This window comes from Dermacentor silvarum, chromosome 2, assembly GCF_013339745.2.
Source record: "Dermacentor silvarum isolate Dsil-2018 chromosome 2, BIME_Dsil_1.4, whole genome shotgun sequence".
NCBI classification, from domain to species: Eukaryota; Metazoa; Arthropoda; class Arachnida; order Ixodida; family Ixodidae; genus Dermacentor; species Dermacentor silvarum.
The window spans coordinates 126,918,726-126,934,394 of record NC_051155.1 but is presented as its reverse complement, the minus strand read 5'-3'; the positions used below and the strand labels follow the sequence as shown (position 1 = coordinate 126,934,394).

The window sequence follows — 15,669 nt, the reverse complement described above, 5'->3', positions numbered from 1 at the left end:
ATCGTCTGCGCCTGCTTTAAAGGGCATTTTTCTGGCGCTCGATAGGAAGTGCTTGCGTGGCTCAGTGGTAGAGTATCTGGCTCCCACGCAGCGGGCGCGGGTTCGATCCCGGCGGGAACCGGGTACTTTTTTCGCATTTCCAGCGATAGCAGTTACGATCGCGGACGCCGTCGGCGGCGGACACCATCGCGAACCGAAATGGCTATTGGAATGAGCCCATAACAGCTTACACTGTAAAATACTGAAGTCCTCGGGTTTTTGCGACCGTTTACTGACTCGGTGTGCACACGTTTACGTGCAAGTAGTGGTTGTTCTGTTCATTACTGTCTCTTTCTTTTCGCCCCTTTATTTTTTTTCTTCCCCAGTGCACGCTACAAAAAAACCACACGCACACACTTATAATCAACGTAATGTTGGACTCTAAAAGACGCAGAGTTTGAGTTAGCGAGGTATAGCAGCAGTAGCGAATGGAACGAAGACTGCCTCGTCACCTGTAACTGTTAGCTGTACGCCTCACGAGCACGTGATGAATATTGATGAGAGGCGCAATCGAATACTACGCATGTCGAAACGCATTCCAGGCTTCATACCGATTGTGTCTCAGCGGCATTATGCGGGATTTCCCAACAATGGGCGCGTACCCAATAGTAGCGTACCTAGTGATCCAACGTATCTACCGGGACAGACAGCAACAAGTTGTTCATATGGGCACGTATCCCGTGGCCACAAGTTGTCTGCTCGACAAGACAGCAACCAGCACATACACAGGGTACTATCCTAGACACTGTAGAATTCTGCAATGGCGGCATTTTGAGCCAATCAGAGCTCACTAGATTGTGAATGCTACAATGTGGCGGAATTCGTAAATGTTCAGAAAAGCACCCCCAGCTGCCCTAGCTATATATATATATATATATATATATATATATATATATAGCTAGGGCAGCTGGGGTGCTTTTGTGAATATATCTATATATATATATATATCTATATATATTCGGCGAGGCTACGACGACGCACGCAACGCTCCAGGGAAGGAGCGGAAAAGGTTAGGTTTGATAGGCGTTCTCGTGATTAATCTCCCTTGTTTTGCTTTACTTGTGTTTCTATAGCGTTTTCTGTGTGCGCCAGCTCCTCCTATACCGACACTTGCTTTTCTGACTTGCTCTGTCGTTCCTTCGCCGACTTTGACCTTTCTTTTCTTTTCCTCCAACGTAAGTTCGCAAACAGTATACTGTTTATAGTTAATCTCAACTCCCCCCCCCCCCCTCCCCCGACCTTCCTTCTCCCACTATATTTGATTGTTGACTCTAAACTTTCACGCTATGCAACGGCTGCTGCTTTCGCTTTAACTTGAAAGCAAAAAAAAAAAAATACATTAACGACGAACGCTCGAGCGGGGCACTTTATTTACTGTCGTTATGTTAGATTTTGTCGTAGGTTCGCCTTATAGACGCAGAGGCGCTGCAAGCGCGATACGCGTATATACAAAAAGCGCGACGGAAAATCTCTATTCTAAATCTCGCCATTCCTGTGTATCCCAACGCTCACTGAGCCACCAAGCTTTGCGGCCCCTGCTGGTAAAGCTCTCTGTTAGTTCTGGCGGACTACTAGCTTCGGAAATCCCATCCCAGATTTTCTGTTTTCCCACTAAACTCGTTTTACGGGCAAGCATGGCATTGCCTTCTCGTGCGTAGTGTTCTGGTCGATATAGCTGCGCGAGTGAGTCTGGTGGCATGTTTTATACCGTAGACGGGGCTTCACAGTTTTATGTGCTTGTGTTTCTGCGTGTGCGGGGAAGGGAAAGGGCGGAGGCTCTTCTGCCCTTGGTATGCAACTGGAGAACATACCCTTATGAAGAAATTGTCTTCTCTTTCCATTGCGCTGCGTAGTTTGACCACCACAAACAGTGACCATGTTCATGTCAGAATGGTAAAGCTTATCTTATACCCCTGACACACGGGCAAAAGTAAAGTCCTTTGCAGGAAACCCCTTTTGTTACTCCGAAGGACCCTTTGCAGAAAGGAGTTGCGCCGATGACACACGGCATCGCACTAACTTCTTTAGGGCCGGTATTTTGTAGCGATGCCTTATGACTTATTCTATACTAGTCTTATCCTCCACCGCTCACGGCCGGCTGATCCCGTTGATAACCCGAGCGGACCGTCGCTCTGACCACTGACAAAGCGCGATAAGCGCTTAAAGGCATTATCACCAGAAAAGCATCGCTACAAAATGCCGGCCTAGGTGGTTCCTCAGATGAACGCGAAAAAAAAAGGCGTTGTTTGTTAAAGCAGAAAGAGAGAAAACATTTACAAAAAGCTGCGCATGTAGGTTACGTTTAGTAATTGTAGAACCTAAAAACATTTTTTCCCATTCTTGATGCTAATGTGCATATTCGGAATTCCACATGGCGGCGCTAGCGACGTGGTGCGAGCGTTTGACAGTATAGCTAGAGTAAAGCTTCACTGTTTGACAAATCGTATTACCGCTAAAGATTAATACATTTTCTAAGGTAAAAATAATACTTACGGGGCACCGTAGTTATGTAACACGTTTTCGTCTATTGATGAGTTGTGCACGCTGTATGCGAGAGTACACCTTTCCGCTCGAAAAGTAGATGCCCGATCTTCTCTTCCGCAAAGGAACTTTGCCGGGAGGGAGATACTCCTTTGTCGTGTGTCACTGCGCTTGAACGCCTTTCCGGTAGATGTCCGCTTACCTAAAAGACTCTACTGTGCCCGTGTGTCAGGAGTATTAGATTTTACAGAAGTACGCGAAGTTTGGCTTCTTTGTTGCTGCGCAGAAGCGGATGGGACAAAAGACAGACAATAATCTGGACAATTCCTTGTTTCTCCGGTCTATTTTATTTCTTGATGATGCCCTGTCGTCTGCTACACTGATATCAACATCATCGACATTGAGAGCACCATTTATGAACACCAAAATACGAATACACCCCCCCCCCTCCCCCCCAGACGTCTACTAAACCTGTATTGTGTCAGCCGATTACACACTATGCCTCAGAATCACGATCGACCTTAGAATTAATCTGGGGACGACTGTGTTTTATTCCCATGTCAGCCTACATCATTTCGTTCAGTCGCCTCATTTGCGTATCTTATCACCGTTTCATGCAGGGAACCCTAATCACGCGGTTCCGACGACGGCCCCAGCGGTCAATCCTGGTCGACTTCTTGCTTATCGTGGCGGGCCTGGTGCTGGTGGTGGTCCTTCTCTATTACTGGCTGTCCTGACGCCCGGCGCAAACGCTACACCTCGCAAGGATGCTGTGATCGGCGCCATTCCTTCCGCCCAAGTTTGCCATCCTGGAACCCCACAACGCCAAAGACGCGGTGCTATGTGTTGTGTGACAGCGAGCCTCACGAACAAACCCACCAAACACAGCCAAGAACTGACTGAGCAAATTGAGTGCCGTGAATCTGTGCACATGAAACCGTCTTGCGCGTAGTTCAACCCGTTGGTGCTGTGACCGCTGTGCTTCAGTTGTAGAGGCCAACGTAACAATGTTTGCATGATGTTGGAATGGTGACCATTGATGACCACGGTGACCAAGACACCTGTTCCTTGTTCTGTTGTTGCGAGATAACTAATCACGTATGTAGCACCTGGCTTTAGTGGTTTTGTCGTAGCAGATTTCGACGTCCCGAACTTGTCACAGGGACCATCGCCCGAGCGAGAAAGAATTTTTGACGAACCATGTTGACGAATGAGTGGGGCCAGACTTTCGTGCATGGATGTGTATTCTCGCGTCTAAACTACCGCAGTATTTACACGGAAAGCTTGTGAGTCTGCGCGTGAACACATGGGCTGACTTGGTGTCCTAAACCGTGCGCATACCGCCGTAGCGGTAGTCGTGGAGACACTGCATTTCTGTTCCTGGACTTACTTGAGTGAAATTTGTGTGAGTTTTGTGTACATATATCTCGAGCCGGTAGTATCAAACATGCATTTATCCTTGAAAGAATACTAGGGTCGAATACAGCGTGATATTATACATACCTATGTAACGTGCAGTGCGAAGTCTTACACGGTAGCTGATTACAAAGAAGATATCAGAAGGTACTCGATCGCAGGAAAAATCCTGCACGCAAGATATTTAGGCGTCATTAGTTTAATTAGGACAAGTTTGCTGGGTTCGCGATATGTACCGGCCAATCAGACGATTTTAATTAGGCATTTTCAGGCGATTTAAGCAAACGCACAGGCGTTTTTTCTTTGACCTGGGAGGCTGAGCTATGCACCGGTAGGAAATGCGCTAAAAGGTAACGTGATCAGTATAGGGTGAGTAAAAATTAACACGATAGGAAAAAAAAGCGTTCATTAAGAAACAATACTGAGCGTTAAATATCCTCAGCGAAGATTTTTAAGACAGGTATTGTTCTGAATACGCGGAGCAAGTGACACCGGGACAGAAATATCCCAGGCAACGTTCACTCAGACGAGCAACTTTCAGGGTATACCTACAGACTCAGCCACCTAGTACTGCGTTAGGAAGGCTAATCAATGTAATTTATAGTTTCTTTTTTCCTGACGTCGTTCTTAGAGAGTATTCTCAGTAGCTGTTACCTCGTGACTAAAAATGAGCACTTACCTTTCTAGTTTTGCGCAGCATATCACGCCTTCAGGCTCATAGCTAGGCTACTCAAATGCATGCAGGTAGGTTCAAGTGCATATTGCATTATCGAGCGATAACTTTCCATGTATATTACGATACAGTTTGCCACTGTTAGCATTGATAGCCGATCTCCTAGCTAATGGATGATGAAAAGCAAACACAATGGCGAAGACAACCGGGCAGTGTGCACCACCGTGGAAGTGCAGTCCGCGCATATGCGGCGATGGGACCAACCGACCCTAAGCTTTCGCCACTCCAGGCAGCCACGTTCGATATTTCTGCTATATTTGAAGCGAGCTTCTAAGAGAAGAAGAGAAACAGAAAACGCATTGCTTGAGTGGTCGGCCGTTCACTGGGCGTGGGAAGAGCAGCAGCTGCGCTTTTTCTTTTCTTTCCCCTGCGTCCGCTGCGTCTAAATTTCGGATGCAAATAATACTTTGGAGTGCAAAGGATAGCTAATACGGCGAATTGTGCGGACGACGTGTAAAGAAGCTACGATAGATTTTTATTGCTGTTTTCCGGCGCTTCTCTTTTTTGCAGTATTTTGTCTATCAGACCTAAAAGCTCTAGGCCAGTTCTGCCAAAGAAACTCCGCGCAGAAGGCTTTGTTCGCGCTACTAAGATTCCTGCAGCCTACGGGCCTTCATGGTAGCCTTTACGAACACCGCTCGCTGCCGCTCCTTAGTGTGCGTGGTTTATTTGTGCTCGGCTCTCTTCCACTCTATCTCGCCCCTTCCGCTCTTTTTCTCTTTTTATCCCCCCCGCGCCTTTTCCCGGGGCAGGGTAGTCAACCGGAAATACATCTGGTTAAATATTTTGCTTCATAGATGGCGCCTGCCGAGTATAAGAAACAATGAACTCATTTTCTTTCGCTTAATATCCTTTCGCTCTTGCTGCTCTCGCTGCCCCGTAAGGTGGCAGCGGCGACTGCGCAGGGTCACAAGCCGTCCACGACTGGCCGTGGGGGTGAAAGAAATAAATGACCCGTAATAAACGGTCGTTGTTGTCCTGTGGAGAGTCACTCTGTAGGTACCTATTCGCGCCCTCGATTGTCGTGCCGGGTGACGCGGTTGACATGTTATTGTTACAGTAAACTATTATACAGATCGTAAACTAGCAAGTGAAACTGCCATGAACACATCGCCAATGGCAGTACGTACCATTCGTGCGCAAAGTTCGGGGCGCGAAGGCCCCACCGAAGAGATTGAAATACTGCTGTAGACCAGCTGTGCACGCACAATAAACGGCTTTCCGGGATGATTCGCTGGATGATACAGTGATGTTTAATATCCCTACTTAACTTGTTGATCACTATAATGGAAGATATTCTTCATGCTTATTAACCTTTAATACGAATATTTGGAGTAATCATGTAACGATATTCAGATCTGTCACAAATACCGTCTGCAAGTTATTCGAGTTTGACGTATCCGGCTTTGTTCCACAAGACTAAATTATGTGAGATCGATGACCACTTTTTCTTTAGTATATGGTAGCCGAATAAATGTGGCGGCTATGATGGACGACATGTTATTGTGCGCTTTCGTAGCACAGGGAGCAAAATATACGCCGCCTATGGGAAAATGAGAATATTTGTACTGATGCCAGTACAATCTGTACTTGCGGTGAACAAACCTCGCGTAGTTTTCTTAGAGGTAACAGTCATACATTTCTCACATTACCATATTGTAAGGATGCGCTTCAGCAGTTGCACGTTGTTGTCTAACGTCAACATAGTTGTAGAAGCGACTAGTCAAAGACTGCGCAAGATGTAGCCGGCAGATGTGCGCACAATGTTGATCCTGAAAGTTCACTGAAATGTCGCCGTCGCGTGATTTCTGTTTTACATCTTGGCAGGTCTGCTCGATGCACGCGTGTCTTGTGGCACCAGCCTGCAGGAAAAATTCTGGTGATCCCGGTGCAGGACAGACGCGGCTGACGATGGCGTCGGTGTGGCAGGTTGCACACACACTTCATTGGAGCGCTGGAGTGCACGTCCAATAACTGATTGGGCTAATTCATCAGTGCACAGCTCTGGCGTGTACGGCCTATTTTTCACAGTAGCACAATGTGCCACTCAGGGCTTTAAGTGTATTTTCTTACAAAGATGTCTACAGTGCGACTGTCCGGAAAGAACCAGGCATATTAGATGCACCTTTGAATAAACGTCCCACCCTGATTGCATCCTAGTAAAATTATGACGACCCTTACACAAATTTCGTTTTCTACAGACATTGTCCATTGATATGGGAAACGTCCCAACACGGCCCCCGAAAATGCCAGATATGATGGCAAACAGTGACGTCAACGAACGCCGATTACAAGACCCCGTGGGCCCTGCCTGAATTCTAATTGACAGTACTCGGACGGGTCATCTGCATCGTGAAACAGTTGAAGACCACGGTATGTGGACACATTTTTGTGCAGGAGAATCAGGGATTGTAGTAGAGTGAAGCGTGAGCTCATGCATGGGGCACAGTCAGCCAAACGTGAATCGAGCAGACTCTGAATAACTTTATTGAGGTTTTGTAAGGCATCGCATTAATTGATATATACCTACTAGTAGTGCGCGTCGCCCTATAAGTGGCATAGGTTATAGCTGTGCGCGGTTAGGTGTAAATGCATATCAAGTTGCTTCTTTGTCACTGTTCCATAATACTTTTTTCTCGTTAAATCTCGGTATTTTGTAAGTGTACGTTTTGTTTTGACGATGACAAGAATTACGCGTATTTTTTTGTTTTATTTTGATCCCGGTCTGTTATCGTTGCTATGTGCGTTTTCTCCCAAGAATTGTTTATGGAGAGAATAAAGGTGGATCTTATTTATGAAAAAACGCTTGCCTCATTGTTTGCTTGTTTTTGATGGTTAAGACTACGTGCACAGTTGTTTGTGTACAAGGAGGCAAGGAACAAGGATTGGTACAGGTAAGCAGAGAAAAGAGCGTAATTTACCGTTGTAGATACCAGCGAGAACGTCCAGGGACGCGAAGTATCATAATGAGAAAGCTTAAGACCGAAATTACGAAAAATGTTTTCTCTTGTGCTAAGAAATCACGCCTAAAAGTAGAAGTTCGTTTGCAAGCTAGAACGTCCTGGTAGCAAAACCTGAAAGTCTGCTGATGGGAGCAGGAGTGTTTGAAGAGGCCACCTCAGGTATTGGAGCGAGTCACCAATACATGACATGGCGGCATGGTGGAGACGGAGCGTCGGATTGTGAGTCTTTAGCTGAGCCGAGGCGATTGTGACGCTCTAAACAGGTTTACCTTAGTACGTGCCCTATATATGGCTGTGGTATTCCTTGCAGCCGCTGATGTAAGCCGCGGCTCGACAGCACCATCCAGTCCACCTGCGAAACCTCGACACCCGGCGGCCATTGATCCACGGGAGTGTAGAAGGGCAGGGCCCAACGCCTGTGTCTAGGGAAACAAGGAAGCGCTCACAACTGTCGTAGTCTGTAGGACAGCGCCCTGGAAATACCTTTGGCTGTAACAGGGGCTGCCGGAGGCTAACCTCCCAGTCGGTTAGTTCTCGGCCTACGCACGCTGGCCGTGTTTCCTTACAAACTTTGCTGCAAGAGACGTTAGTGTTTCAGTGTTGTTACACTCGCCTTTCTCTATCTGCCTGGTCGAGTCACCAGTCACTGGTTGCAGTGATCCAGAAGTTTACCTTAATGCGATGGTTAAGGAAGAGTAAACCACTCTGCTTCCACCCTCTCACCCTCACTTCAGAGGGCATTGTCATCTGGTGATTAAAATGGCGGTAGAATGAAAAAACCAATGATAGTTGAAACAACTAACGAAGAAAATGAATAATAAGTCAGCGATTTGTTGAGACGATCATACTTTCTGCTATAACAAAAGAAAAAAAATATGTCGTGTAGTTAGCCTTTTATCAGCAACTACCTCAGCATAACGTTGCACACTCTGTGCATGCATGACGACGGTGACAACTGCCTAGCTGTGTGTTCCTGTGAATTGCCAATAGCGCCGACCTGAGTTGAACCTATACGCACTGCCTTACCAAGCTTTCCATACCGACAGCAGGGCCAGACCACATGGCCGAACGAGCGGGGAAGCGTGCCTTGTAGGAGCCGTTACGCGTTCATGGTGCCCTCTGGTTATCATTTACCTTTAGCTAAATGTTTCCACGTTCCGCCAAGTAATGCGACCGTGCATGCCGTGCATGAATTTAGGATACGGTGGAGAATACCCATAAATCATGCGTTCTAACGCTGCCGTCGAGTGGGCAAGGCTTCGCAAGTCAAGTTCAAGCATGACATGGAACGAGCGCGCCTCTGTTGCTGTTCCGATTGCCGTCTCATTTCCATCGTACTCTAACCAGTCTAAGCGGGTGGTGTCTGCGGCACCATAGCAGAAAACTGAAATAGCCGCAACGCGACATACCAGGGGCTCTATGACGTAAAACTATTACAATATCTCTTTTTATTGCAATCTCCTGACGTCAGATTTACGTAACCGCTGACGTAAGCATCGAGTGGTGATCCGCAGCGTTCTTGGAACCACCCAATGAAACGCCCTTCGTCTATAGGAGGTCACTTGTGCTGTATTTCAAAGCTAATAGCATTGCCTAATTTGAAAGGTTTTTCTTGCGTAATTGACTGATAAGATTTGAGGAGCGGGCACAAGTGGCGAGGGTTTCGGTGGGGCCGAGCTAGCCCAGTGAAAGTAGATAATCGGTTGAGGAGGGTGGTGGCCCGGCGCCTGATTGGCCCGCTTCTCCTTGCTTACATAGTGGTGGCTGGTCGAAAATCGCAACAGCGTGAAAGGGAAGGTTAAAAATGCCGCTAAAATTTTATTATACGCAAATAAATTCGTTCTTCCCGGCAAGTCCGAGTAGCCAGTGCCAGAGCGACCGGTAGGCAGACGTCTTCTATTCCTTTCGCAACGGAGCAGTCTCCGGCTTTTCCGACAAAAGTTCAGTTCAGCATATGACTGCATCTTCAGTGCGTACACGTCACTTTGACGTAGTGAGCCTTCGCCGTTTTATGACGCCACTTGACGGTCAGGCTGCTTCGAGCACTCTGCAGCCGCCTTGTGCATAGTTCTGTTGTAAACGTTTTTAGGGTCCTTGACGATTATATGAGATTTCTTGATTGTGAACTCCCTTGAGTCTGAAACTGCTAACATCCTAGTAACTGCTTTAACCAACTAAAGATAACTCATGAGCTCCCAGTTACAGGGAAATTGCGTTTTCTCGACATTTTTTTTGAGTTTAAGGATAATCGCATTTGCTGGCGCTCTGCGACCCTAGAGCCACCAAATCACGGTTACCGTTTCATTCCGCACACTCCAGGTTCGGGAAAAGAGGTGTGGCAAATCTGTGTTTTAAGAATGCTGTGTCGAAATCCTGCCCGCATGTAATGATGGAACCTGTACAGCGTCAGCCGGAACGATTATCCAAAGTAGGTTATCCAGAACATGTGCAGGTCTCTCTTACTGAAATACTTCAACAAGATCTGACGAAACAGGCGGAATGACGCACAGAATCTAGTAATAAGAAAGGTTTTACACCATTCATTCACGCGGTGCCTGACAATCTAACGATAATAGCACGAAGATTGAGAGTATCAGTTGTTCTCACTGCTCCCCCCCCATACTGCCTTCATTGTGCTGGCTGAGTCAGCCCAACCGTGATGATAATGACCAAAACGAATGTTCACAGAAGCACACAACTGCCTTTCCCGATTGCAGTGATGGTGTAGTCTGCAAGATTCCTTTAAGATGTGGTAAGCAATACGTTGGACAGACTGGCCGATGTGTTAACGAAAGATTCAGGGAGCATAATAACAACGTAAGAAAGGGTGAGGAAGGCTTTCTTGCATTACGCTGTAACAAGTGAGCATGTCAACCGCTCTTCAACGAAGCCGAAGCATTTAGTAAACATAAAAGCAAGCACGCGCGTGAAATAATAGAAGCCGAAATTATTCACAGATTAGCCGAGCAGTGTGTTAGCTCAATGTCAGTTTGATTAGCTAATCATCATCATCATCATCATCATCACTAGCCTATTTTGTTTATGTCCACTGCAGGACAAAGGCCTCTCCCTGTGATCTCCAGTTACCCCTGTCTTGCGCTAGCTGATTCCAATTTTTCTTTTTTTATTAAATGTATTTAAGGAGTACATACTCGATAGGGAAATAGCGCAAAAAAACACGACAAGACAAGAAGGGAGACACACCAGCGTTGGTGTGTGTCTCCCTTCTTGTCTTGTCATGTTTTTTTGCGCTGTTTCCCTATCGAGTATGTAACGACTAGCCCAAGCCTCTACCGTCTGGAATTTAAGGAGAAGCTGGTGCCTATATGCGGCGCCGGCTACTCCTCTTCTCTTACATGATAGTTGTCGTCAGAAAGTTGTCAATAATCAAAACACTGGACTAATAAGCACATGGACGAACATTCACGTACTAAGTCTTAGTACTGCAATATAAATGAATGTTCGCGCAACAGAAGAGTTCACATAGCATAAATACTCACAAAACCGAAGTGTTCACATGCAGCACATCAGTTCACACAGCATAAATGTTCACAAAACCAAGATGTTCACCCAGAAAATGTTTGGCACATGCGAACTGGGTCCCTCTTGAATGCCGGACTCTAAATACCGCAGTCTTGTACGAAGACACAAATCCTACATGAACACGAAGACACAATCAACACGCAATCAATAGTGCATGGTAATAATAAGAATGCGACCCATAACTGTCACCTGACTTAGTATTTTTGTGATATTTTTGATTCCTCCAAAAATTGTACTAAGGTGCGCGCAGCGATGTTCTGAAGTTTTTTAGTTGACCATGGACCGAAAACTTTTCCTAAGGATAGTGGCCGTCTATCTAAGCCATGTAGTTTTTCCGAAAGCTTCCTACGGGGAGCATAATGTTTTTTGCGGTGTAGAAGAACGTGCTCTATTTCTTCTTCCGCCTCTTCACATGAGCATGTAGCACTGTTCCTATACAGGAAGCTTCCTATACGGAAGCATCCTATATAAAATATATATATATACATATATAAAACATCTATAAAACATATATAAAAGCATCCTACACAGGAAACTTTTAGTATAGGCAGTGCATAGCTGAAATCTATGAACTGTTGTTTCAACAGATTGGCTAATTTTAAACGGAATATTGAATTCTATTCCAGGATCAATAATAAATAATTGAGAGTTCTGCGCATCATTTATGAACCAAGTTTCCTTCGACAATCTACCGCATAGTTCAATAAACATCGCGCATCACTCGTCGCTAGAGGAAGTAGATAATTCATTCTTTGATGTGCTGCACGTGCCATGTGATTAGCTGTTACATTTCCTATGATTGCACAGTGACTTGGAATCCACCTGAAAGTTATGTCGTGTTGTACATATTTCACTATGTCGTATGTCTTCCGTATTTCGTATGCCATTGTGCTGTTTGTTTTTCTTTCTACCTGAAAATTTCATAATTTCATCACCCCACCTAGTTTTCTAGTATCTAATATTATCTAATGAAGAACCGCAAATTCGAAGACGCTGATAATAACGCGATAGGCTACAGATATGAGCAAAGTGGATGTGGTTCATGAGCGTGTATAAATTTACTGCGCTTCCCACTAAAGTTGTAAGTTCAGCGCCATGGTGTCAGTTTCAGTTTCGGATTATTATTCGTTCATACAATTAGTTACACAAGAAATGACATACAGACAAGGGTCTCATAGTCAAAGACTGCACCGGGACCTTTGATTAATTGTTATATAAAATATAAAGCGGAATAAAGAGCAGAGAAACAACAAAATGGAATAAGCAAAAATTGAGCAATAAACTGAGTGAGGGCACACATTTAAGCAAAGGAAGAAAAAACATACAACAATCATTACACAGCTACAAATGAGCAACATAACATTATACAAAGTCGCCGTTCTTGCTTGTGCATTGTTTTATTTTCGTAATGTTGCACCAGCAAACCCAGGTCTCCAGTATTTCGAGTATGGCGTTTCAATCACAGAGCACTGAATCCTTGAAGCGAACATGTTGACCACGCTGCAGGGCTTGCCGAGATAGAGAAAAAATGTGGTTGATCCCTCTTATATAGGAATCGGTATAGAACACGAAAGTGAAACGTGTCTTCACAGAAGTAGTGTAATGTTTATTGCACATTGATATATAATGTCTATTGGTGTTTTGTGGCTAAAGCGCCCTTAGGCGTTGATGCACCCACGCTGACGCCTGGTGGCACGTCTCCTCCATCACGACTACCAACGTCGATGACCATGAGCAACCGTCGTGCATATGGAAGCTGCACTACGCTGCACACGCTAGCACAACGCGAAAGACGAAGCACGTAACTGACACACTAATACAACGCGCAAGACAAAGCACGTAACTGAATCGTCACCGAGTCAAATCAGCGCGTACAGCGCGTCGTAATTGCAGCCTCCGCGATCAACTTCAGAAACATTTTCAGAGCTAATTGCGGAGGCCACGCTCCGCTGTGCTGAGTACGGTGAACGCCACCTGGCGTTGGTAGTGCTTCTTGATGCCAGCGTCCCTTCGAATGCTGGCATCGAGGCGTCGTAGTGCTGAGACCACCGAAGCGTTCACTGTCGGTGCGCGTTAGTGTCATAATGCAGTACTTCTCTTTTCTGCTCGTAGGCGGCGGCACCGCCCCGAGCAAGAGCGCGGGTACACGGAGGAGTGTTAGATATATAAGGCGCGTCTGTGTAGCTCTCTGCAAATGCGTTTGTGGCGCAATGGGTTAAATGCTCGGCGATCTATCGTCGCGGACCGAGAGGTCGTGGGTTCGATTTCCAAATTTTGCATGTTTGTGGAACTTTTTCTTCTGGTTTCTTTCTTTGTATTATGTTCGTGTACATTGTAAGAACGTCATTCCGTATTTCCGTATGACGTATTTCCGTGACGGAAATACGTCAGTGAAGTCTTGGTGGACCCCGGCATAAAACACTTTCGTGTTAAAAAAAGTCACAGGCCTGCGCGGCACACGCCGCACAGTCATAGCGTAAGCTGGTGGAGCGGTTCAAAAGTAGCTCTGATTTGGACACCACGCAGAACAGGGTCTTCATGCAGTCTGTTCGCCTCGTTTTGACGAGAACTATCTGAACTGTCCGCCGGCGTCGGCGGCGAGCTGCCGCTTGTAATGCTCTCTGCACAGCAGTCTGCTGAGCCCGATCAAGCCTTACAACTGCAACTTACATGTCGGGCGCGCCGTGTTTGCAGGCACCTTAACTAGATGGCGCCACCATACGGTGGAGGCTCGGCAGCTTGGGAGTGGGTTTATTGCGCGCGTAGTCTGTATCGCATATCGCCGTCTGCACTTACGGACGCTGCGTTTGCAGGCATCTTACCTAGATGGCGCCATCATACTGGCGGAGACTCGAGTCGTCTCCCCCTGCGTTTGCCTTATAGGGTATTTTCCGCTGCTCGATAACAAGCGCTGACACGGCTGAGTGGTAGAGTATCCGGCTCCTACGCAGCGGGAGCGGGTTCGATCCCGGGTGGAATCGTGTACTTCTTTTTCGCGTTTCTGGCGATAGCGGTTACGCGGCGGACGCCGCCGGCGGCGCCATTATCGCGACCCGAAACGGCTGTTGGAATGAGCCCATAACAGCTTCCGCTGTAAAAAATTGGAGGACGCTTAAGGTTCGCCTTTAAGAGTGGAGCGTGATAACATTGAAAGATTCCTGACTGCTTGTTACGCTTCCCGGCAACTGTAGCTTTCTTTTTAGGGGCGAAGCACCTGAGGGCCGAGCCTTGTCCCTCGTTGTCCGTAGCTCTGGTTTGCACGGAGACCGCTAGGGGCGCTGCGGGGCACAAGGGCTATATAAGCGCTGTATATATATACTGTACACAATATATATATATATATATATATATATATATAGTATATGTACGCCAAGCTCCGGCTTTCGGTACCTGGCTCCGCTTCCGGTTCCGGTTCCGGAAGCCGGCTTCCGGAGAACGCTTCCGGCGTTTTTGCCCGAACGAGCCCTCGGTGCTTCGCCCACTCATTATCATTCACTTCGTGGATATGCGGTGTTTTTTTCTCGACCTTCGCCTCCGCGCACCGCTACCGTAAGGTCCCTAGATAAAACAACTTGCTTTATCACAACACTGGAGTTGTATATCAAAACAACTTGTTTTATCTAGGGACCTTACGCTGCAGGGAGAGGGCCAGCGCCTCTGAATGGTGTTTCTGCAAGGAACTAACCGGGGATGTTGTTGTTTACACGTGTTTATTCGCACTTTTGCCCTGAAACGGCTGAGGTGAATTATTGGATTTATCCAGAGGCTCCAGCCACTGGGACCAGGCTTCTTCATGTCGGACGTACCAGCGAAAGCTCAGAACCTATGATGTAGATAATTAAGTCTCCGCTACCACCGCTTTCTCAGTTTCCTTTTCACCTCCACCACTTTCCAAACCGACCGTGGCGCGCCGCTGTATGAATGGTAGAAATTCTGGAAAAGGTGTTTGTGCTTGAGTTTCCGCGTAACAGAATTATGTTTTCTCCTATATTCAAATTACAATCCGACACTATCATGTTTGTAGGTAGTGGTTAAGCGGCACTTCACGATTTTTCTGACCCATTTTACTTTGAGAAATTCAATTAGTTCACTAACGCCTCTGCGCCACCACACGGAAGGCCTGCGTGGTCGGGGTGGTTCGGGATGATTTCACGGCCGCGGACACTGGCGCCGACGCCAACCCCAACGCCGGATTTTCTGCGAGACGGGGCGCTTAACGCTATTGCGTAAATAAACGCCACAGATCGGACTATTAGCATCTGACAGTCTAACTTTCAAGAACGGAACAGAAGTGCGCAAGCTCTGCCCGTTCCGTCGTATGATGAATAAACTCATCGACTTAAGTTTGCAACGGATCCCTGCAAGTTTCCAGCATTTTGAGCAATCAAACTCTCTGATCAATCGCAGGTTGCATCGAATAGTTCTTCCGTTAATGTTTGCTACTCTATCCACTACACATCTGGAATATGCGTGAATCTATCGCCTACACCACCG

The 15,669-nt window shown here is 46.6% G+C and overlaps 1 protein-coding gene across 1 annotated transcript in view; it reads left to right on the top strand.

The window, feature by feature from the left end:
* LOC119441745 (bcl-2-related ovarian killer protein) overlaps positions 1-4,316 on the top strand; it is a 194,600-nt gene extending 190,284 nt beyond the window's left edge. Inside the window, exon 3 of the mRNA XM_037706354.2 lies at positions 3,141-4,316. Coding sequence (XP_037562282.1) covers positions 3,141-3,257 — 117 coding nt within the window. The 3' untranslated portion in view covers positions 3,258-4,316. The remainder of the gene's footprint in view (positions 1-3,140) is intronic.
* The last annotated feature ends 11,353 nt before the right edge of the window (positions 4,317-15,669 follow it).